Genomic DNA, 20,778 nt, shown 5'->3' on the forward strand with positions numbered 1-20,778 from the left:
AGCAGGGGGCCACGGGGGGACACAAACACAGGGACACGGGGGGACGGGGACATGGGGGTGTAGGGGCACGGGGATGCAGGGACACGGGGGGCGTGGGGACACGTTGACGGGAGGGACAGCGGGACAGGAGGTCACGGAGGGGGACGTGGGGACACACGGACAGACAGCAGCCAGCCCGCGATGGGCCCCACCCCTCCCCTGCCATCGCCCTTTTAATCCTCCCCCCCCCCGCCATGCCCTCGGCGGAACCGGAAGTGGCTCCGGCGCGCGGGTGGGCGGGGACAGCCGGTCCCCGCGGGGCCCGGACGCGGCCTGGTCCCGCCGCTGCCGCCATGGTGAGGCCCGGCCCGGCCCGGCCCGGCTCGGCTCGGCTCGGCTCGGCTCGGCTCGGCCGCCTCCGCTGCGGGGGCGATCGGGGCCGGGCCGGGGCGCCGGGGGGGCCGGTGAGGGCGGCCTGGGGCTCTGGAAGCGGGCGTGCTGGGGCGGCCTGGCCGCGTTGGGCCTTGTCGGTGACCGGTATGGGGCGGGCTGGGCGGGCCGGGCCTTAGCAGGGACCGCTGTGGGGTTCGGGGCTACCGGTGGGGGCGGCGCGGTCCTGCTGGGGACCGCTCCGAGGCTCTGTGGGGCCGGTACGGGCGGTCTGGGCCTTGCCGAGGGCCGGTGCGGGGCCGGCCTGGCCGTGCAGGTCCGGCCCCGCCTCTCACCCCTCTCCTTCCCCCCGCAGTCGGCCGCCTTGGACCTGAGATCGAAAGAGGAGAAGGACGCGGAGCTGGACAAGCGCATCGAGGCGCTGCGCAAGAAGAACGAAGCCCTCATCAAGCGTTACCAGGTACGGGGGGGGCTGTGGGGGGCCCGGCCCCGTGCTGCCCCCCTTCCCCGGCTCCGAAGGGGCGGGGAAGTCGCTTCCAGCCCCTAATCCCCCGCCCGCTGCAGTTTAACGCCCGCGGTTTAACGTAAGCCGGGGTCGTGGGAGGGCGTCGGGGCGAATTATCCCATCCTTCGCCTCCCAAAAAAAAAAAAAACAACCAAATCCGCGCGGAGGTCGAGGTTTGGCCCTCACGCCCGCCTTCCCCGCGGCAGGAGATCGAGGAAGATCGGAAGAAAGCGGAACAAGAGGGAATCGCGGTCACGGCGCTGCGTCGGACGCGTCCCGCCGACGCCGAGCCCGAGAGGAGATGGGTGGACAAGGATCTTTCCGTCACCGTGCAGGTCATGCTCTCGCCTGGGGTGAGTGGGGAGGGGAGCTGGGGTTCGGGGCAAAGCTGGGGCTCTGGCGTCGTCTCGCTGAACCTCTCGCCTCCTCCCCTCCAGGAAAGACGCCTGGCGAAAGACAAGAGGCCGTCGGGCACCCCTAAACCCGCCCGCGGGTCGGGACGCGGCGCCTTGCGTCCCTCCGCCCGTTCCCCGCGGGGGGAGCGCCCCGCCGATCCCTTCTGGGAGGCGTCGGGGGAGCGAGGAGGCCGGGGGCGACGCTCGCGGGGCCGGGGGGCGGCCGGCGGCCCAGCCACGGGGGGTGAGGTCGGCCCCGACCGAAAGTCGAAGGTGGGTGGCTTTTTTGGGGCCGCGTGGCTTCACTGCGCGCCTCGGAGGTGCAGGAGAGGGGGTGTTGCCGGTTGATTTTGGGGGGGTTACCCGTTCCCGGAGGCAAACGGCTTCTCTCGGGCAGGAGTGGGAAGAGCGACGGCGCCAAAACATCGAGAAGATGAACGAGGAGATGGAGAAAATCGCGGAGTACGAGAGGAACCAGCGGGTGAGGAGGAAAAGGGGAGCAGGGGGACGTCGGTCGGGCGCGGGCAGCCCCCCTGGGGGTGACAGCGCCCTCTTTTTTCACCCCCCCCTTTCCCCGATTCAGGACGGGCTTCACGAGAAGAACCCGGTGCGGAACTTTTTGGACGACCCGCGCCGCAGCGGCCCCTTCCAGGACGCCGATCGCAAAGAGGGAAGCCGACGGCACGTCCGAAACTGGGGGGGAGCCGATTTCGACAAAGTCAAGGCTGGCATGGAGCGCGAGAAGACGTGGCAGGGCCCCGGACATACCCCGGTAGGTCCCCTCCGCCTCCCGCCCCTCGTTTTTCGGGGGTCCCGGGATGGATTTTGGGTGGTTTGTGCGGCTGGGATGGAGCTCGAGCCGCGTCTCGCCGTAGGGACGCCGTTCCAGCCCGAAAACTGGGGGGCCGCTGGACATGACGCTCTCCATGACGGGTCGGGAGCGAGCCGAATACGTCCGTTGGAAAAAAGAACGGGAACAGATCGATCAGGAACGCCTGGCCCGGCACCGCAAACCCACCGGGCAGTGGCGACGGGAGTGGGACGCCGAAAAATCGGAGAGCATGTACGTCGCGGGGCGGGGGGTGATTTGGAGACGGGGCGCGGGGGGGGGTGGCGTCCTCGCTGTCACCCCGTCTCCTTTCTTAGGTTCAAGGACGGCTCTGTGGCAGCGCCCGGCTCGGAAGCGAGCGCTGGGGAGGAAACCAAACGCCGTCCTCCCAAACCTCCCACTTTCGGGGAATTCCTCGCCCCGCATCGCACCCAACGGAGGAGGAAGGGCCGGGGCCGCGGGCAGGGCGCCGGGACCAAGCCCTACAGGTGCGCGGGGTCACGTCCCAGCAAGGATTTTTCGTTTTCCGATGGATTTTGATCTCTGAGCCGCTGGAATCTTTTTTTTTTAATTTCTTTTTCTTTTTTTTTTTTTTTTTTTTTCCCCCTCCAGCATGCACGACAACCGATGGGACGAGACGGAGCCCCCGGCGCCCAGCGAGGAAGCGGAGAGCCGGAAGGTAAAAACGCCGCGGCAGCGCCCGAGGGGAACCAGCGCGCGTTCGGTGCCGCCGCGCTGCCTTTGCGGCTCTGACGCCCCCCGCCCGCAGGCGGAGGAAGCACCGAGCGGGGCCCTCCCGGAGCCCCCCGCTTCCCTGAGCCCCGAGGAAGACGAGGACCAGTGGGAGGATGTCAGCGAGGAGGAGGAGGAGGAGGAGGAAGAGGAGGACGAGGAAGGCAGCAGCAGCCCAGGGTCATCGAGCGAGGCCGAAGCACCCCGCAGTGCGTCCCCCAAAGCCCACCGTCCCCCCGGAACCGAGCGGGCTGCCGTTCCCAAACTCCCCGCGTCCCCCGCCGTGGCACCCGCCCCAGACGGGGGGGTCGCCGCCCCCCCGAGCCCCTTCTCCCCCCTGGAAGGCCACCAGCCCGTCATGGACTGGGGCGCGGAGATGGACTTGGCCTCTCCCCGCAGCAGCGTGGGGGACAGTCCCCTCGCTGGTCCCGCTGTCCCCCGCGCGAGAGGGGCTTCCGGAGAGACGCCAGGTGAGGGGGGGGCCCTGCCCCAGGTAGGGCTGGAGGGGGGCGGGGGGGAACCCCTGGAATTTAGGGAGGGGGCCGCGGAGGCAGAGCAGCAGCGGAAGGGAAGGGGCTGAACGGGGGCTTCACTGTCTTCCCCCCCCCTCCTCCCCAGGGCTGAGCCCCGTGGAGCCGGCTGAGCCCCCCCGGGGGGCGCGGAGCGCTGCGGGTGCCCCCCGGCGGGAAGGAGCCAGGCCGGACGCGGAGCGGGAGGCGGCGGGGAGCCCGGCGGAGGACGGGGCGCCAGGTGACGGAGGCGGGGGGGCGGCACGCGCCACGGGGGGGGGACCCTCCCCACTTCGCGTCCCCCAGAGCAGGGGGGTCGTGCGAGCCGGGGGGCTCACACCCGAATTCCTTTTCCCCCCTCGCCTTTTTTCCTCCCTCCCCTGTTTTCCTCCTTTCCACCCCCGTTTTTTCCATTCAGAAGCCGCCGCGTTCCCTCGCCAGCCGGATGCGGAGGTGCCCCCCGGCACGGTGGAGATCACGGACTTCCAGCGGGTGCGTTTCCGTAAGAGCTCGCCTTCTCCGGCTGGCCGCTAACTGGGCGCTGACACCCGCACGCTCCGGGCTTTTTCTTTTTGGTTTTACTTCTGTCTCGTCCATCTGTCCTTCCCGCTTCCGCTTGCCGGCTCTGACGTTCCCGCTGACTGGCATCTCCGTGTTGGCGAGCCGATTTTTTTTTTTTTTTTGCGAAGCCCGGCGACATCTCGGGCGGCGGCTCTGGCGCTGCGCTGCGGCTGCGACGGCTGTACGTCTCGTCTCGTCTCTCTGTCCTGGATTAAACTCTTCGGTCCCCAAAAAAGCCCGAGGGGCTGGTCTCTCCCTGTAGCCGCGCTGGGGCGGGGAGCTCGCGGAGCCGGGATAGCGCTCTGCGTTCGGAGAAGCCAGGGCGAAACGCTGACCCCCCGCCGCTTCCTGGGGCGGAACCGGGCCCCGCGCGCCCCGCGCGCCCCTCGCCCCGCGGCGGGGCTGCCAGGCGGGGACGTGACCCCTCCTTCCCGGCGTCCCCGAGCGTTTTCTGCCGCCTTCACGCTGCCTCCTTCTTCTCTTTCTCCCTCGACAGGCCGGCGCGGCGCCCCGATGTCCTCCGGCGGCCCCTCCGTCACCCGGGTCGCTCCCGCCGTGACCGCTACGGCTTTCTAGAGACTGTGAGCCGGCAGGAATAACCCGGGGAGGGGGGGGGGAAAGAAACCCCCCCCCAAAACCCAAAAAACCTGCCTGCACCCCCGTGAGGGTTCGGCGCTTTGTGTGGAGGGGGCCCCCGAATCCTTTCCTGCGCCCGCGGAGGGCGGGGGTCGAGCCCGGCGGCGTGGGCGCTCGGGAGCGGAGGAGGCTGGTGCCGAGGGTCCCGGAAGGATTTTGGGGTGGGGGCTCCAGCCGTGCAGCTGCCCCCCAAGGCTCCTGCTCCCGGCAGGGCATTTTTGGGGGGGGGGGTGGGGGGGGAAGTCCCCCTTTTTCCCGCCCCCCGCCCTCCTGTGCCCTGGAGCTGGGTGGGGAGGGGTGGGCGTGACCCCCGCTCCGGCTGCCTCGTCCCGCTGGCACTTTGGAAAATAAATCTCCCAATCGTCTTTGCGCCTCGTCCTTGTTCGTGGGGGGGTCCCCCCCCTTCTTCCTGGGGTCCCCCCCTTCTTTCTGGGGTCCCCCCCCTTCTTCTTCGTCCCCTCCCCTCGTTGCTGGGGGTCCCCCTCTCCTCTCAAGGCCGGCAAGGCGCTGCGGTGCTGGGGGGATCCCAGTACCACCGAGGGGCTGCCCAGTAGACGCCGGAGCTGCCGGAAGGGGCTGCGAAGCCTGTCACCTGTTGGGGGATTTTTGGGGGGGGTGTGGGGGTTTTTGGGGTGAAACGAGGAGCGTTAGGGGCTCCGGAGAAGCTTTTACCCCTCCCAAAAAGCGCGGGTTTGGGGTTGGCACCTCGCTTTCCAGCTCTGCCGGGAATCTGCCGCCGTCTCCTCCCGGAGACGACGCTTTCGCAGCCCCGCTGCGCTTCCCAGCTACCTCGGCGGCTTTTTTTTTTTTTTCTTTTTAAAATTTTTTTTTTTTTCTTTTTGAAATTTTTTTTCCCCCTCCACCGTCTCTTTCCCACCCCCCTGACGTTGCTTCCTCTTCTGTGCCGTACAAAAACCCGGCGCCGCCCGCCCGTTCCTGGGGAGCGTGGCCGCAGCTGGCGAGGACCCAGGTGAGCGGTGGTGGGGCGGGTGTCGGGCGAGACTTCACCAAAAAAAACCCAAAAAAAACCCAAAACAAATTACAAAATTAAAAAGAAAAATTAAAAATTTTTTGGGCGATCTCCATCCCGCTCCTCCTGCGATGGAATTTCCCCCGCTGAGGGCGTGCGGCGAGGTGGTTGCGGCTCCTCGTCAGGCGCTGGGTGGTGGCTGGAGGCACCGAATCTCCTTGCGCCTCTTCTTCCCGTGGCCCTGGTCGCCCGGGTGGCCGTCGGAGGACCCCACACCTCTGTAGCTTCCTCTCCTTTGGGTTTTATTTTTTTAAAATTTCATTTATTTTTTATTTTTTTTTCCCCGTCCTCTTGGTTCTGGTGATGCTTCGGGCGCCAAGATGTTTCTCTCCTTTTTATTTTCCACCCCGACGGGGCTTGAGAGCCCAACCCGAATCATCCCACCGCAGCACCCGCCCAAGCGATGCTGGAGGAGCTGCCGGAGCTGCGGCGTTTCCTCATCCAACTTCTTGCACCACGCAGCCGAGGGCAGCTTGGTGAGGAAGTGGGGAAATACCAATTTCTCTGGTGTTCGGGGGCAAGGGGGGGCGGGGTGGAGCGTGAAGCCGAGCTGTTTGGGATGCTTGCACCCCAGGTTCGTGAGGAACATCTCGGCGGGCTGGTTTTGGAGGTGCTGCCTCTTTGCCCGTTAGGTGGAAGGAGAGATGGTGATGATGATGACGGTGGATATAAGGAAGAGATGTTTTACGATGAGTGTGGTCGGAACGGGTTGCCCAGAGAAGTTGCGAGCGTCCCACCTTCAAGGTCAGGTTGGACGGGACTTGGAGCGACCTGATGGAGTGGAAGATGCCGTTGTCTAGGGTGGGGAGTTGGACTGAACGACCACGGGAGGTCCCTTCCAATGCAAATGATGGCCTTGGGAGGTCCCTTCCAACCCAAACCCTTCTACGACTCCGTGGACAGGGCTTTGAGTACTTGATCTACTGGAAGATGTCCCTGCCCATGACGGGGGGTTGGACTTGGGTCGTCTTTGAAGGCCCCTTTGACCCAAACCATTGTGTGACGCTATGGATGGGGCTTGGAGCAACCTGGTGTAGTAGATGTCCTCGCCTGGGGCGTGGGGGTTGGACTGGATGATCTTTGGAGGTCCCTTCAACCCAAACTGTTGTGCGATGGTCTAACCGAGTGTGGTTTCTAGGTTGGGAGCTGGTGGAGGATGGACTTCTCCATGGCCAATTCTACGTCCAATTACTCCGACTGGGACGATTATTTCATGTACGACATCGAGGACTACGAAGTCCCTCACAGCTACCGCGCCATCCTGGTGCTCTACGCCCTCATCTTCCTCCTGGGCATCTTGGGCAACGGAGCCGTCATCTGGGTGACCGGCTTCGAGCTGCGGCGCACGGTGAACGGCGTCTGGTTCCTCAACCTTTCCGTGGCCGACCTCCTCTGCTGCCTGGCCCTGCCTTTCCTGGCCCTGCCGCTGGCCCGTGACCACCACTGGCCCTTGGGCGCCTTCGCCTGCAAGCTGCTGCCCTCCCTCACCATCCTCAACATGTTCGCCAGCGTCCTCCTCCTGATGGCCATCAGCGCCGACCGCTGCGCCATGGTGATGCGACCGGTGTGGTGCCAAAACCACCGCACGCTTGGGTTGGCCCGGGGGGCTTGCGCGACCGCTTGGTTCCTGGCTGGGCTCCTCACCCTTCCCTCCTTCATCTTCCGCACTGTCCGTGCCGATGAATTCTCCCAGAAGACCACCTGCGTCCTGGACTACGTGGCCGTGGGGCACCACCAGCGTCTCACCGAGCTCATCACGGCTGTCGCCCGCTTCGTCTGCGGCTTTTTGGTGCCCTTCGCTGTGATCACGGCTTGCTACAGCCTGCTGCTGGCCCGCATCCACAGCAAGGGCTTTGCCCGCTCCCGGAAAGCCATCAAGCTCATCTTGGTGGTCATCATCAGCTTCTTCGTCTGCTGGTTGCCCTACCACGTCGTGGGGTTGATCCTGGCCTCCACCCATCCTCGCAGCGACTTGTTCAAGAGCGCCGCAGAAGCCGACCCCATCGTCGCCGGGGTCGCTTACGTCAACAGCTGCATCAACCCCATCATCTACGTCGTCATGGGCCAGGACTTCAAAGACAAGTTCCAGCGTTCCTGGAGAGCTGTGCTGCGGGGCGTGCTGAGCGATGACCCCACCAGCAGCATGGGGGACAGCAGGATGAAGACCAAGTCCACCGTGGACAACCACAGTGTCAGCACCACGGTGTGACCGGGAACCAGGTAGCTCCGGGCCTGGAATGTCGTAACTTGTGTTGCTTGAGGGCCGTCACCTTCTGCTCCTCTCCTGGAGGTCCTGCTGGGGCCTGTAGAGAGAAGATGACGCCTCCGTTGCCCCCTTTCCCCACCAGTTGCCCCACATGGCTGCAGACTGGGGTAGGTACGTGCCCACCTACCCCTGGGGACCTCCTCGAGGGCCTGCCAGTGGCGAGAGGCCTTTGTCCTCGCATGCCATACCACGTTCTCCGCTTCTCCGGCCCAAGCGTGGACCCTCCTTCCAGCTTCTCCCCCTCCCTCAGGCCCCATGAACCCCCCTCAGCCCCGCGGCGAGGTCCATCACCCCAAAAACTCAAGTCCACCCCCTTCGTGGGGGGGCTGGCTGCCCTTCGCCGTCCCCCCCGGCTTCACCGTAGCCGCGTCCACCGTTGCCAATAAACACTGAAGCTCTGTCGCGCCTTGAGCAAGACCTCGGTCCCTTGGTTCTCCTTTTTGGTTGTTTATTGAGCAAGATTTTTGCTGCCTGAGCAGATTTTGAGGTGGCGGGTGGTGTAACAAGTGCTGCAGCGCGTCCCTTCCCCGGAAAGTCGTTGCAGCGGGTGGTGAGCTCTGCTGCAACTGGTGGTGCTGGGAGCTGGTGGAGGGCGGTGGCTGAGGTTGGTCCGCTGCGGTGCCACCCAGCACGGGGGCAGGTGGGGCTGGGCCGGTTTGGGGACACTTGGGTGTCAGCGGAGATGGCTGGGGGCAGTTGGGCACTGCGGGGTTGGTTTGGGGGTTGTGGGGACAATGGGGCAGAAGGGGGATGGTGGGGATGGTTGGGGACAGGTGGGATGGTTGGGAACAACTGGGCATGGTGGGGACAGCGGGGATGGGCGTGAGGGGGGTGGCTGGGGACGCTGGGGACGGTTGGGGGTGGGCAGCGTGGGCGTGGTTTGGGACAGTTGGGCAGAACGAGGGCAGCAAGGATGGTGGGGGCAGTTGGCCGTCAACGGGGGCGGTTGGGGGCGGCTGGGGGCGGTTGGGGGCGGCTGGGGGCGGTTGGGGCTTGTGGGGCCGGGTGGGGGCAGTGGGGATGGGTGGGGACCCCCGATGGGTGGGACCCCCGATGGGTGGGGACCCCCGGTGGGTGGGGACTGTTGGGACCCCTGAGGAGGGCGGGGACAGTAGACGACACCAGGGGGGGTGGGGGGCAGTTGGGCCCCACGGGGACAATCGGGGACCACGGGGATGGACGCGGACGGCGGGGCCCCGCCCCTTTCCCCCCTCGCCCCACCCATTTCACCGTCCCCCCCCATGGCCCCGCCCACACCGCCACCCCTTCGATAGCCACGCCCATCGCACCGCCCCGGCCACGCCCCTTCCATTTTCCCGCCCCTTCCATTTTCCCGCCCCTTCCCCGGCCCCGCCCAGCGCGGCCCTCGAGCGCCCCCTGGCGGCCCGCCGCGTGGTGCGCAGCGGGGCCTGGTCGGTGGAGCGCGGGCCGGGGCCTGCAGCGGGGCGTGAAGGTGCGGGGGGGGGGGGGCGGCATAGCGGGGCCGGGGTGGGGCCGGTGGGGCCGGGACCGGGTAGGAAATGGGGGGGAGGAGGTGGGGAGGAGGTGGGGAGCCGGGCCTGGCATGGCGGGCGGCGGGACGGGACTCAGGGAGCCGGGCCTGGCGTAGGGTCCCATGGAGCTGGGGTGGGGAGGGTTCCGGGGGGCTGGGATGGGGGGTGTGGGGGTCACAGGGGCTTGGGCCGAGGCGTGGGGGTCCCATGGGGCTGGGGTGGGGGGTGTGGGGGTCACAGGGGGTTGGGCCGAGTCGCGGGGGTCCCATGGGGCTGGGGTGGGGGGTGTGGGGGTCACAGGGGCTTGGGCCGAGGCGTGGGGGTCCCATGGGGCTGGGATGGGGGGTGTGGGGGTCACAGGGGCTTGGGCCGAGTTGTGGGGGTCCCATGGGGCTGGGATGGGGGGTGTGGGGGTCACAGGGGGTTGGGCCGAGGCGTGGGGGTCCCATGGGGCTGGGGTGGGGGGTGTGGGGGTCACAGGGGCTTGGGCCGAGGCGTGGGGGTCCCATGGGGCTGGGATGGGGGGTGTGGAGGGTTCCGGGGGGCTGGGATGGGGGGTGTGGGGGTCACAGGGGGTTGGGCCGAGTTGTGGGGGTCCCATGGGGCTGGGATGGGGGGTGTGGGGGTCACAGGGGCTTGGGCCGAGGCGTGGGGGTCCCATGGGGCTGGGATGGGGGGTGTGGAGGGTTCCGGGGGGCTGGGGTGGGGGGTGTGGGGGTCACAGGGGGTTGGGCCGAGGCGTGGGGGTCCCATGGGGCTGGGGTGGGGGGTGTGGGGGTCACAGGGGGTTGGGCCGAGTCGTGGGGGTCCCATGGGGCTGGGGTGGGGGGTGTGGGGGTCACAGGGGCTTGGGCCGAGTCGTGGGGGTCCCATGGGGCTGGGATGGGGGGTGTGGGGGTCACAGGGGCTTGGGCCGAGTCGTGGGGGTCCCATGGGGCTGGGGTGGGGGGTGTGGGGGTCACAGGGGGTTGGGCCGAGTCGTGGGGGTCCCATGGGGCTGGGGTGGGGGGTGTGGGGGTCACAGGGGCTTGGGCCGAGTCGTGGGGGTCCCATGGGGCTGGGGTGGGGGGTGTGGGGGTCACAGGGGCTTGGGCCGAGGCGTGGGGGTCCCATGGGGCTGGGGTGGGGGGTGTGGGTTCCGGGGGGCTGGGGTGTGTGAGGTCATAGGGGGCCGGGTCGAGTTGTGGGGTTCCCAGGGGCTGGACAGGGATGTGTGGGTCCCCAGGAGCTGGGATGGGATTTGGGGGGGTCCGGGGGGGCTGAGTCAGGGGTGTGTGGGATCCCAGTTGGGCTGGGATGGGGGGCGCGGGGGTCCTGTGAGGCTGAGGTGGGGTGCTTGTGTCCCATGGGGCTGGGTCAGGGTGCTCGGGGGTCCCAGGGGGCTGAGCGGGGGTGTGTGGGGTCTCAGGGGGCTGGGCTGCGGTGGGATGCTGGGGGTCGCGGGGGGGGGGCCGGGAGGCTGGGGTGGTGGCGGAGCTCACCGGTGTGGGGGGGACGGCTGGGGCCGGGCAGGGTTGCGCCCCGCTCCCCCCCGCAGCCCCCAGACCCCCAGAAGGGCGCTGAGGCCGGATGCAGGCCCCCGCCTGACACCGACCGCCGTCCCAGGGCGGCTCCTGCTGCCGCCGCCGCCAGCTCCGGATCCGATCTCCTCGGCGCGGGGATGCCGTCGGAGAAGGAGAGCGGATCCCGGCGGGCGGAGCGGGACCTTTCGCCTTCCCGCTGGGATTGGGATTGCCCCGCCACGCGCCGCCGCCTGGAAGAGCTCTATTTCCGCCAGCACGACGACATCGGAGCCGGCTCCGACGACGTCCGCCAGTTCTGGGATTTCTTCGAACGACTCCGACGTTTCCAGTGCCGGAAAACCGACCGCGAAACATCTCCGAGCCGCCGCGACCGAGCAGAGCCCCCCGCCGCCACCCGCCGCCTCGACCTGCCCCGCCGCTACGACCCCCGCTACCGCATCAACCTCTCGCTGCCACGCGCTGAGGTGCAGGAAACGATCCGAGGCCGGCGAGGAGATTCCGGCTTGCCCCGCCAACGCCTCGCTGAATTTCGCGCCGCTTTCCTGCACTACCTGGACTTCGCCCAAAGGCAGAGCTTCGCCAAACTGGCCAAACTCCGACGGGAACGAGCCGCTCTTCCCATCGCCCAGTACCGGGAGCGGCTTTTACGCGCCGTGGCGCAAAACCAGGTGGTGGTGGTCGCCGGCGACACGGGCTGCGGGAAATCCACGCAGGTGCCTCAGTTCTTGCTGGCGGCTGGTTACAGCCACGTGGCCTGCACCCAGCCTCGCCGCATCGCCTGCATCTCGCTGGCCAAACGCGTGGCTTTCGAGAGCCTGCACCAGTACGGCGACCAGGTGAGCTCCCCGCGCTGGTTTCGCCCGGTTTAGGGGGAACTGGGAGCCCGTCGAGTGCTGCTGGTTTCTTCCCGCCCTGTTACTGGGTGCTACTGGGCGAGGCAACCAGGCTACATCCGTCTGGTCGCCGCCGCTGTTCCTCGAGGCTCAAACTTAAGGCCAATCGTGCTCAAAAAACACTGAAAATATCAAAATACGTATCTGAAAAAAAAAAAAATTAATATTTCTATCGACGCTGACGGTACTGGGACAGGAGGTGGCGTTGCCTCTCTGGTTCAAAGCTGCTTCCAGGGAATTTCAGGGTGGATGTCAGGAAATATTTTTTGACCCAGAGGGTGGTCCGACACCTCGAGAGTTCTTCCCGCCCTGCGCCGGTCAATATTTAAGAGAAGAATACCCTTAATTCTCCACTTCCGCTTTCGGTCAGCCCTGAAGCGATCGGGCGGTTGGACGAGGTGGTGGTCGCGGCCCCTTCCAGCTGAACCACTGCGTTTCATTCGATTTTCCATTCGTTTTATTCTGTTCTCTTCTCTTCTTCCTCCTCCTGCCCCAGGTCGGCTACCAGATCCGCTTCGAGAGCACCCGCTCGCCCGCCACCAAGATCGTTTTCCTGACGGAAGGGCTGCTGCTGCGGCAGGTGCAACGGGAGCCGACGCTGCCCGGCTACCACGTCCTGATCGCCGACGAGGTTCACGAGCGGCACCTGCACAGCGATTTCCTCCTGGGGGTCCTGCGGCGCCTCCTGCCCCTTCGCCCGGACCTTAAATTGGTCCTGATGTCGGCCACCATCAACATCCGCCTTTTTTCCGGGTACTTCGGGGGCGCGCCGGTGCTGCAGGTGCCGGGAAGGATTTTCCCCATCTCGGTGAGGACGGACGGTGATTTTTGGGATGAATCCCAGCGAATCGCTCGCTGTCTCTACCCCCCGGCGACGTCCTCCCCGTTTCCTCTCCTGCAGGTCATCTACCAACCCATCCCTAAGGAAGAAGCGGCCGCCGTCGGGAAAGCGGGGAAATTGGAGCGCCTGGATCCCCTCCCGTACCTGCGGGTGCTGCAGGCCATCGACCACAAGTACCCGCCGGAGGAGCGCGGGGACCTGCTGGTGTTCCTCAGCGGGGTGGCCGAGATCGGCGCCGTCCTGGAGGCGGCACAGGCTTACGCCGCCCGTACGCAGCGTTGGATCGTGCTCCCCCTGCACAGCACCCTCTCCGTGGCCGAGCAGGACAAGGTGGGTGCAGGCTGGACCCCGAGATTTTTCACAGAGTGAAAAATCCCTGACCGCGGGCGCTTACGGGGCGCAGGCAGCGGCCGCGACCTGTGTTTGCCGTCTCCCTGCTCCGCGGGCGGCCGTGCCGACGCAGCGGCGCGGTTTCTCCTTCCTCAGGTGTTTGACGTCCCCCCTCCCGGCGTCCGCAAGTGCATCCTCTCCACCAACATCGCGGAGACCTCGGTGACGATCGACGGCGTGCGCTTCGTCCTGGATTCTGGTGAAAAATCATCGCCTCCCGCGCCCCTCTCCGCTGGCTGGGAAAGCTCCCTCCCTCCTGCCCTGCCCTGAGCTTCTCCTCCCCTCCAGGAAAGGTGAAGGAGATGAGCTACGACCCTCAGGGCAAACTTCAGCGGCTGCAGGAATTCTGGATCAGCCGGGCGAGCGCCGAGCAGCGGAAGGGACGCGCCGGCAGGACTGGCCCCGGCGTCTGCTACCGCCTTTACGCCGAATCCGACTACGACGCCTTTTCCCCTTACCCCGTGCCGGAGATCCAGCGGGTAGCGCTCGACGCTCTGGTGCTCCAGGTAACTTTGGAAATTCCTCTGCTCGCTTGGCGTTTTCCACATCTCCAGGGGAAAATCCCGACCTGAGGCCGGGGCTGCGGCTCGAGCGTCGGAGCGGGGCTTCGGAAACCTCTGGGCTCTTCCTGTTGCCGCCGGGCTCGTTCTACGTCCGCTTCTCTTCCAGTTAAAGAGCATGGGGCTGGGCGACCCCCGCACCTTCCCCTTCCTGGAGCCTCCTCCCTCCTCCAGCCTGGAGACGGCCGTGCGCTACCTGAGGGAGCAGGGAGCTCTGGACGATGCCGAAAACCTGACTCCCATTGGGAATCTTCTGGCCCAGCTGCCGGTGGATGTGGTGGTCGGTGAGTAATCGGGGGGCACCCCCTCGGAAGCGGGGGTGGCCCTGCCTTCACCCCCCCGCCCCCCACCCTCTCCGCGCAGGTAAGGTGCTGGTCCTGGGCGCCTTGTTTGAACTGGCCGAGCCCGCCCTGACGGTGGCGGCCGCCCTGAGCGTGCAATCGCCTTTCCTGCGACCCGCTCACCCCAACCCCGACTGCGCCGCGGCCCGACGGCCCCTGGAGAGCCCCCACGGCGACCCCCTCACCCTGCTCAACCTCTTCAACGAGTGGGTCCGGCTGAAATCGGAGCGGAGCGGCGGCTCTCGGAAGTGGTGCCGGCGGCGGGGTTTGGAGGAGCATCGTCTTTACGAGGCCGCCAACCTCCGGCGCCAGTTTCAGGTGAGGGTGGGGAGACGGGATCCGGCCTCGGTGCGGGGTTTGCTGGGAAGGCCATCGCTGGTGCGGAAGAGAGCCGGATTCGCCTGCAACTTTTGGCCGCGGGGGCTCAGCAACCTTCTCCGCCGCCGCTCCAGGAGCTTCTCCGAGACCACCAGCTGCTGGAGGAGGCTTCCAGCCAGCCCAGCGACAGCTACAGCCGGCAGAGCCGACACCGGGAACGCCGTGAGCTGCGCCGCCTGTGGCGTTCCCACGCGGAGATGGAAGGGCGGAAGCGCAAGGTCCTGCGGCTGCAGGACGGAGCGGAGGGTTCCTCCGGCGAGGAGGACGATGGCGCCGGCGGGAAGGGAGAGCGCAGCATCGATATCCAGGTCGCCCTCGCGTCCGTCTCTCCTCTCCTGGGAGGCGGGATCCGGCCATCCCGGCCCCCCTGACGCCTTTTCTCTCTCTGCAGGACGTCAAATTCAAGCTGCGCCACAACGTGGAGGAGCTCCAGGCCGCGTCCAGCTCGACCCTCTCCTCCTCGCGCCTCGCCCTGCTCAAACTGGTGCTGTGCAGGGGGCTTTACCCTCAGCTGGCCGTGCCCGACCCGCTCAACAGCGGCCGCAAGGACTCCGACCAGGTCCCCCTGCTCTCCCGCCCCCGTCCCCCAGCCCCGACGTTCCCCGGCAGCCCCCCCGGCGACGCTCGTTTTGCTCTCGCTGCAGCTTTTCCACACCAAAACCAAGCAAGGGGTCGTGCTTCACCCCACCTGCGTCTTCGCCACCAGCCCGGAGCTGCTCCACGCCAAGGAGGGACCGGAGCACGGCGGGATGAAAGGTGGGAGAACACCCAACCCCGAAGGAACTGGCTTTTACCCTGCCGGCCTCGGGGTTTGGCAAACGCTGGGCGCTGGGGGACGGGGAGAGCTTTGGGGTCTGGCTGCGACGCCCCCTCCGTGCCCCCGCAGACCCCGAGGAGGGGCTGAGCTGCCGCCACCAACTCCTCGCCTTCGTCTCGCTGCTGGAGACCAACAAACCCTACCTGGTCAACTGCGTCCGGGTTCCAGCCCTGCAGGTGAGCGCCGGGCTCTTCGTCCCCCCTCCTCTTCCTCTCCGCACCCTCCAGTAGCCTTCAGCACCCCCCGAAACGGTGGCGTTTTGGCTCCTCCAGGCTCTCCTGCTCTTCTCCCGTTCGCTGGACACCAGCGCCGACTGCGCCCGGCTGGTAGCGGATGGCTGGCTGGAGCTCAGCGTCCCCGACGCCGATTCCGCCCTGCGCCTCCTCTCTGCCGCTCTGCAGCTTCGCTCCGCTTGGGAAAAGCTCCTCCACCAGTTGCTGGAAGGGCGGGGAGAGGAATCCAGCCGGCGGCCGAGCTCCCGGGACGTATCCGTGCTCACCCAGGGGCTGCTGGACTTCCTGCGGATGGAGGTGACGTGGCCGTGACCGCGCGGCGCCGGTGGTTTTAATCCGGCCCCGACGCCTTGAAATCCCAGGAAATCTGGTTCAGCCCCCCTCGACGCTCCCGCCGCCCCTTGCAGGTGCCGTACCGCCTGCGCCAGCTCACCGGCCTGGAGAAGCAGAACCTCTACGTCGGTCCTCAAACCGTGGCTGCCGCTCCCCGGCTCCCGGCGCTCTTCCAGGGGACGGAGATGAAGCCGGACGAGGTGAAAGGCGGCTACAGAGTGACCGATTTCCTCACCTACAACTGCCTGGCCGTGAGTGCGCCCCTCTCCTGCTCCGCCTTCCGCCCTTCCGGGCCAGTCCCAGCGTCCCCTTCGTATCCCGCAGACGGACACGGATCTCTACGATGACTGCCTGCGGACTTTCTGGACGTGTCCCCACTGCGAGCTCCACATGCCCTTCACCCCGCTGGAGCGCGTGTGCCACGAAAGCGCCTGCCGGCCCCCCGCGGGTGAGTCCTGGGTCCCCCCAGCTCCGCTGCGGCGCTGGGACGAGGGACGAGCCGGGAGAACCAGCCTGGATTTTTCCTGAGGGGAAGCCCAAGTGACGCCGCTGCTCCGTGGTGGCGGCAAGCCGGGCTGCGCTCGTGCCGGAGCGCGAGGCGCTGTCGACAGCCGCGTTTTGGGGAAGAAAAAGCTCTTGCGGGGCTTTGTTTTCCTCCTGATCCCCGTTTTCCTCTGCGTTTTCCCCGCAGCCCCCGTGGAAGAAGCGGCCGAAAGCTCTTCCAAAACCTCGGCCCTCCACAGACCCTACCGCTGCGACGTCTGCCAGCGGGATTTCTCCTTCACCCCCACGGAAATCCTTCGGCACAAGAAGCAACACCAGTGACCGGGGCTCGCCGGGACGCGCTCACCGGCCGGAGCCGGCGCCGAACGCCGTGATGCCGGGCTTCTCCCTAATCCCGTGGTGAGGGATCCCCGTAACGGGGGAGAGCCCCCCAGCGCCGCTACCTCCGTTGCTCCCGGTGAGTCTGGCTGGATCCCCAAAATAATTTGGCATTTTGGGGCCACTCCAGCAGCTCTTTGAGCTCCTTGCTGTTGGGGCAACCTCATTGCAGTCCTTTATTTATTTAATTTTTAAAAAAACCCACGTAAATAAATAGATTTTTGGAGGAATTCGGCACTGGCCTGCTGTGCGTCGCTGGGAGTTGGGGTACCCGGTTCGGTGTCTGCGCCCCCGCCCCCCCGCGATGCGGCCAGGGTGAGGGGTTGCAGGACAACGGGGATTTTTTTGGGGGGGGGTCTCCCGCCCTCCACGCTGCCTGGCGCGGCACGGCCAGTGTGTGGCACTCCGCTGTCGGCATCCTCCCCGCCTCGTCTCCTTTTCCTCCTGTATCCAGCGGGAAAACCACCGGAGAGGCCTCGTGTGGGGACTCCACCACCAGCAGGACTCACCCCACGTCCCCCGAAATTCAGAACCGGTGACCCCGCCTCCCTTCGGACGACGCTCGCTCCCAACGAGCCGCCTTCAGCTAATTAATCTCATGAATTTGGGCTTTTTTTGGGCTGAAAACACCTGGAGACAGGCAAATCCCCAGCAGCTCGCGCCCACGCGCGCCCTGCGGAGGCAAACGCTGCCCCGACAGGAGCTTGGCAGCTGCCTAAACCCCGTCAAAATCGCGTTAATTAGGCCCAGGAAGGGTTATTAGCGACGCCCCTTCTAATTAAAGCCATGTGATGGCATTTTTAGCTCTGCGGCGTGCTGTGTTTTTTTCACCAGACCGAGAAAATAATAAACCGGCGCGGTTTCACCGGCCTCGGGGCGCTTTGCGGGGTAAGAAGCTGCTCCAAGGGCAAAGTTGCCCGGGATTTTATTTATTTATTTTTTTTAAGCCCCGTGGTTTTCTGTAAGTAATTAACGATCGGGAAAAGAAAAAAGGGGAAGGATGCTGAGCGCTTCCTCATCCCCTTTTTTCCTTTTAAAAATTGATTTTCTTCATTTTTTTCTTTTAAAAATTGATTTTCTTCGTTTTTTTTTCTTTTAAAAATTGATTTTCTTCATTTTTTTCTTTTAAAAATTTATTTTCCTCATTTTTTTCTTTTAAAAATTGATTTTCTTCGTTTTTTTTTTCTTTTAAAAATTGATTTTCTTCGTTTTTTTTCTTTTAAAAATTGATTTTCTTCATTTTTTTCTTTTAAAAATTGATTTTCTTCGTTTTTTTTTTTTAAAATTGATTTTCTTCATTTTTTTCTTTTAAAAATTGATTTTCTTCATTTTTTTCTTTTAAAAATTGATTTTCTTCGTTTTTTTTCTTTTAAAAATTGATTTTCCTCATTTTTTCTTTTAAAAATTGATTTTCTTCGTTTTTTTTTCTTTTAAAAATTGATTTTCTTCGTTTTCTCCTTTAAAAATGTATTTTCTTCTTTTAAAAATTGATTTTCTTCTTCCTTTTTTCTTTTAAAAATGGATTTCGTTCATTTTTCCTTTTAAAAATCGATTTTTAACTTTTTTTTCTTTTTTTTTTCCTCCCCTTTTTTCCTCCCAGCCCACACCTTTTGCCGCTCGCTGCCTGTCCTCCCCTTCTCCGTCGGGTTTGTCTGCAGCCAGTTAATTACCGCTCGGGCGCCGGCGGTTCCCGGTGCCGGCAGAAATTAGTGACGCAGGCGATGGTTTGATTTGGGAGAAGCGGGGTGGGGGATGCTTCGCTCCGCGCCGTCCCGCCCGGGGAGGGGAGGCTGCTCCTCCCGAGCCCCTGTTGCTATGGCAACGAGGCGGGATGGGAGATGCTCCTGCCATGGCAACGGGCAGCCGATGGGTTGGGCTTGGCCGGTTTTGGCTACAGGAGCCCCAGTTCTTCGCCCTCCCGAGCGTGGGAGGGGAATTAAAGCCCGGCTGATGTTTCTAGAAACCAAATATCCACACCGTTCCGGCTCCACGTGCCTCAGATGAGCTGAAAAACTAATTTATTTTTTTTTTTTCCCCAAAAAAAAAGCTTAGCGTTGCTTTCCGGGACGCTGACGGTGGTTTGGGCCCCGGTTCCTGCGCCCTGGGAACGACTTCAGCGTCGTTTTGGGCCCCCTGGCCCCACCCCCAACCGGCCCAGACCGCTTTCTGAGGTTTCGAAAGACGTAAAGCCGTGGGATTGATGTGTTTTTCTAACGAAAGCCACAAACTCCACGTCACGCCCAAGAAAAACGCTGGATTTTTAATGAAGTCATCCGCATCTCCAGCGAAATGCAACAGCGCAGAGCTGCCTCAAAGCCGAGCTTTAACCTCGAGTTTAAGAAGCTGTTTAAAAGTGGAAGACTTCATTTTTTTTATTCTTTTTTTTTTTTTTTAAAAAAAAAAAAGCTGCTGGATGTGCTGCTCTTCACCAGCCCCTAAGAGCTGGTCCCCGTCTTCCGTCCTTTGTGGAGCAGGGGAGGGGAAGGCTGAGAATGGGATTTTTGGGGAAAAATCCTGATTTTTTTAACCTTTCCAGAGAAAGCAAGGCGTTAATCCTCATCACATCACCCCACGGCCGCTGTAGCACCTACAGCAACGCCAATAATCCCCAAAAACTCTTTCCCTCCGCCCTTTTCTTTCTTTCTTTTGCTTTTTAAAGATTTAAATTTGTTTTCCCTTCTGGGGAAACGCGTTTTACCGAGCTCGATCGCCCCGCCCGGAGGATCGCCCCCCCCCTCCCTCATGGGATCCCGTTCCGATGGCTAATTACCCTGCCAGCTAATTACCTGCGTGTTTCCTTTCCAGGCTGGATTTCTGAGCGTCCGATCCCACCAACCGGCCCTCGCGCGTCGCCCTGACCGGATGAAAACCAGCCGCTCGCATCCCCGGTTTCTCCGCGAGCCGGCAGCCCCGAGTGGGACCATCTCGTACCGCTCCTCTAATTAGCGATGGGAGAAGTTTGACGACGTGGGAAAAAAAAAAAAAAAAAATCATCCCAGAGCGGGCTGAAAGTATGGAAATAAGAAACATGAACAAGCAGATGAGATTTTTGCTTTGCAAACGAGGGTTTCTTCCCGACAACGGTGAGCAGAGAGGGTTTTTTTTTTTTAATTTAATCTCAATTTGCTCGCACCGAGCAATTATCCAGCCGCCCTCTTCAACCCTGCCAAACGACCTCATTTGTTCTTCGCAATTTTTTATTATTATTATCATTTTCCCGGCGGTTAGAGGCAAGCGCGTTAGCCTCTAATTGAAACCACCCGCCTGTTGATTGGAAATAATTAAATTAATTGTTCCGGAGGTCGAGTGGGAACGGGGGAGGGGTCTGTACCTGTTAAAAATGAGCTTGGAGGAGGTGGGAGGATGCGGGCGCTCGTCCCCATGCGGCGATGCTCGCCGCTGCATCGCTTCAGCTGCGACCCAGCGAACCTCATCCCACCCTCCTCCTTCCCCCGGTGCGATTTTTGGGGCTCCCCAGCATCCGGATTTATCCACAGGGATCCGTCCGCTCTTCTCCAGCCTTCAAATTCCCAGCTGGCAGCCAGATTTATCGGCAGGAATCCATCACCTTCTCCTCTCCAGCCTTAAAATTTCGGAGATTTACAAGCAGAAATTCACCCCCGCTGCACGGTAGGGATGCAGATCATCGATAATTCCGTAATTAACAACTGATGGGTGAAAATGCTGACTCAGCACCCGCCTGAGTTTAGCGTTGGGCCGTCAGCCCGACGCGGGAGTTCTCCCCTCCCGTGCCTACAACGTGCATCAGCCTCGGGTGAAATATCGATTAAAAAAATGGGGAAAACCCTCTCCCGGGTGAATTCTGCCGATTTTGTGCCGGCAATGAAGTGGAAGCAGGGGATGCAGATCTATTTTTAACAAATTGAAATAATTTGTGAGAGAAAATGCGATTACAAGGTGAGGACGGGAGGCAAATCAACGTGGAATCAATCCTGGGACGGCTCGATGTCACGGCCGTGGCAAAGCCGGGGGGGTCCCAAGCCCAAAACAAGCCCGACCCGGGACTCCGGCCATTCCCACCGCCTCACTTACTCCGTTCCCACACGCTTGATTTGCCCATCTCGATCGTTTCCAAGGTTTTCCTTGGTTTCTAATTGCGAATAAAACCACATTCGCTACTGATAAAATAATTTAATTAAATTATTGGCTCACGCCGCGCCTTGAGGGACCTCCTGGGTTTGGGTTTTCGAACGTTGTAGAAGACGGGCGAAGGCCCCGTGCCATTTCGCAGCCTGCAGAGA

General features: G+C 63.3%; 3 protein-coding genes across 11 annotated transcripts; all 3 read left to right on the forward strand.

Moving 5' to 3' along the window:
- The first annotated feature begins 218 nt into the window (after window positions 1–218).
- On the forward strand, window positions 219–4,901 carry CCDC9 (coiled-coil domain containing 9). 4 transcript variants are annotated; one of them, XM_086769199.1, is made up of 13 exons: window positions 219–335; window positions 725–829; window positions 1,081–1,227; window positions 1,312–1,542; window positions 1,667–1,750; window positions 1,853–2,041; window positions 2,145–2,332; window positions 2,416–2,586; window positions 2,711–2,777; window positions 2,868–3,300; window positions 3,449–3,580; window positions 3,758–3,831; window positions 4,397–4,901. In XM_086769199.1, exons 1-13 carry the CDS (start codon window positions 234–236, stop codon window positions 4,457–4,459), a joined length of 1,986 nt encoding a protein of 661 aa, XP_086625325.1. In that variant the 5' UTR covers window positions 219–233; the 3' UTR covers window positions 4,460–4,901. The 4 variants fall into 4 exon arrangements, with proteins under 4 accessions (XP_086625325.1, XP_086625328.1, XP_086625327.1 ...); XM_086769202.1 differs by having other exon boundaries at window positions 2,868–3,039; XM_086769201.1 differs by having other exon boundaries at window positions 1,081–1,209.
- A 486-nt stretch (window positions 4,902–5,387) lies between these two features.
- C5AR1 (complement C5a receptor 1) lies at window positions 5,388–8,249 on the forward strand. Of its 3 annotated transcripts, none has more exons than XM_086769179.1 (2): window positions 5,388–5,506; window positions 6,705–8,249. In XM_086769179.1, exon 2 carries the CDS (start codon window positions 6,723–6,725, stop codon window positions 7,773–7,775), a length of 1,053 nt encoding a protein of 350 aa, XP_086625305.1. In that variant the 5' UTR covers window positions 5,388–5,506; window positions 6,705–6,722; the 3' UTR covers window positions 7,776–8,249. The 3 variants fall into 3 exon arrangements, with proteins under 3 accessions (XP_086625305.1, XP_086625304.1, XP_086625306.1); XM_086769178.1 differs by having other exon boundaries at window positions 5,458–5,506; window positions 5,887–8,249; XM_086769180.1 differs by having other exon boundaries at window positions 5,490–5,506; window positions 6,199–8,249.
- A 2,690-nt stretch (window positions 8,250–10,939) lies between these two features.
- On the forward strand, window positions 10,940–19,519 carry DHX34 (DExH-box helicase 34). 4 transcript variants are annotated; one of them, XR_015261294.1, is made up of 16 exons: window positions 10,940–11,684; window positions 12,238–12,549; window positions 12,643–12,912; window positions 13,069–13,171; window positions 13,261–13,478; window positions 13,642–13,816; window positions 13,896–14,191; window positions 14,326–14,559; window positions 14,643–14,810; window positions 14,896–15,007; window positions 15,138–15,244; window positions 15,341–15,598; window positions 15,709–15,885; window positions 15,959–16,082; window positions 16,326–16,595; window positions 19,322–19,519. XR_015261294.1 is itself a non-coding variant. In XM_086769185.1 (15 exons), exons 1-15 carry the CDS (start codon window positions 10,986–10,988, stop codon window positions 16,457–16,459), a joined length of 3,387 nt encoding a protein of 1,128 aa, XP_086625311.1. In that variant the 5' UTR covers window positions 10,940–10,985; the 3' UTR covers window positions 16,460–16,749. The 4 variants fall into 4 exon arrangements, 3 of the variants coding, with proteins under 3 accessions (XP_086625311.1, XP_086625312.1, XP_086625313.1); XM_086769185.1 differs by lacking the exon at window positions 19,322–19,519 and having other exon boundaries at window positions 16,326–16,749; XM_086769186.1 differs by lacking the exon at window positions 19,322–19,519 and having other exon boundaries at window positions 15,709–15,852; window positions 16,326–16,749.
- Window positions 19,520–20,778: the final 1,259 nt, after the last annotated feature.

The sequence above is a fragment of the Chlamydotis macqueenii genome, chromosome 31 (assembly GCF_036417535.1).
Source record: "Chlamydotis macqueenii isolate bChlMac1 chromosome 31, bChlMac1.mat, whole genome shotgun sequence".
Taxonomy (NCBI): domain Eukaryota; kingdom Metazoa; phylum Chordata; class Aves; order Otidiformes; family Otididae; genus Chlamydotis; species Chlamydotis macqueenii.

Excerpts from the sequence above, each read along its gene's own strand:
- CCDC9 (XM_086769199.1), top strand. The coding sequence starts at position 234 with ATGCCCTCGGCGGAACCGGAAGTGGCTCCGGCGCGCGGGTGGGCGGGG. Across the intron at positions 1,543-1,666 it reads GCCCCGACCGAAAGTCGAAG|GAGTGGGAAGAGCGACGGCG; the intron begins GTGGGTGGCTTT and ends TCTCTCGGGCAG. Across the intron at positions 2,333-2,415 it reads GCCGAAAAATCGGAGAGCAT|GTTCAAGGACGGCTCTGTGG; the intron begins GTACGTCGCGGG and ends CTCCTTTCTTAG.
- C5AR1 (XM_086769179.1), top strand. The coding sequence starts at position 6,723 with ATGGACTTCTCCATGGCCAATTCTACGTCCAATTACTCCGACTGGGAC.
- DHX34 (XM_086769185.1), top strand. The coding sequence starts at position 10,986 with ATGCCGTCGGAGAAGGAGAGCGGATCCCGGCGGGCGGAGCGGGACCTT. Across the intron at positions 12,913-13,068 it reads CCGTGGCCGAGCAGGACAAG|GTGTTTGACGTCCCCCCTCC; the intron begins GTGGGTGCAGGC and ends CTCCTTCCTCAG. Across the intron at positions 13,479-13,641 it reads TCGACGCTCTGGTGCTCCAG|TTAAAGAGCATGGGGCTGGG; the intron begins GTAACTTTGGAA and ends CTTCTCTTCCAG.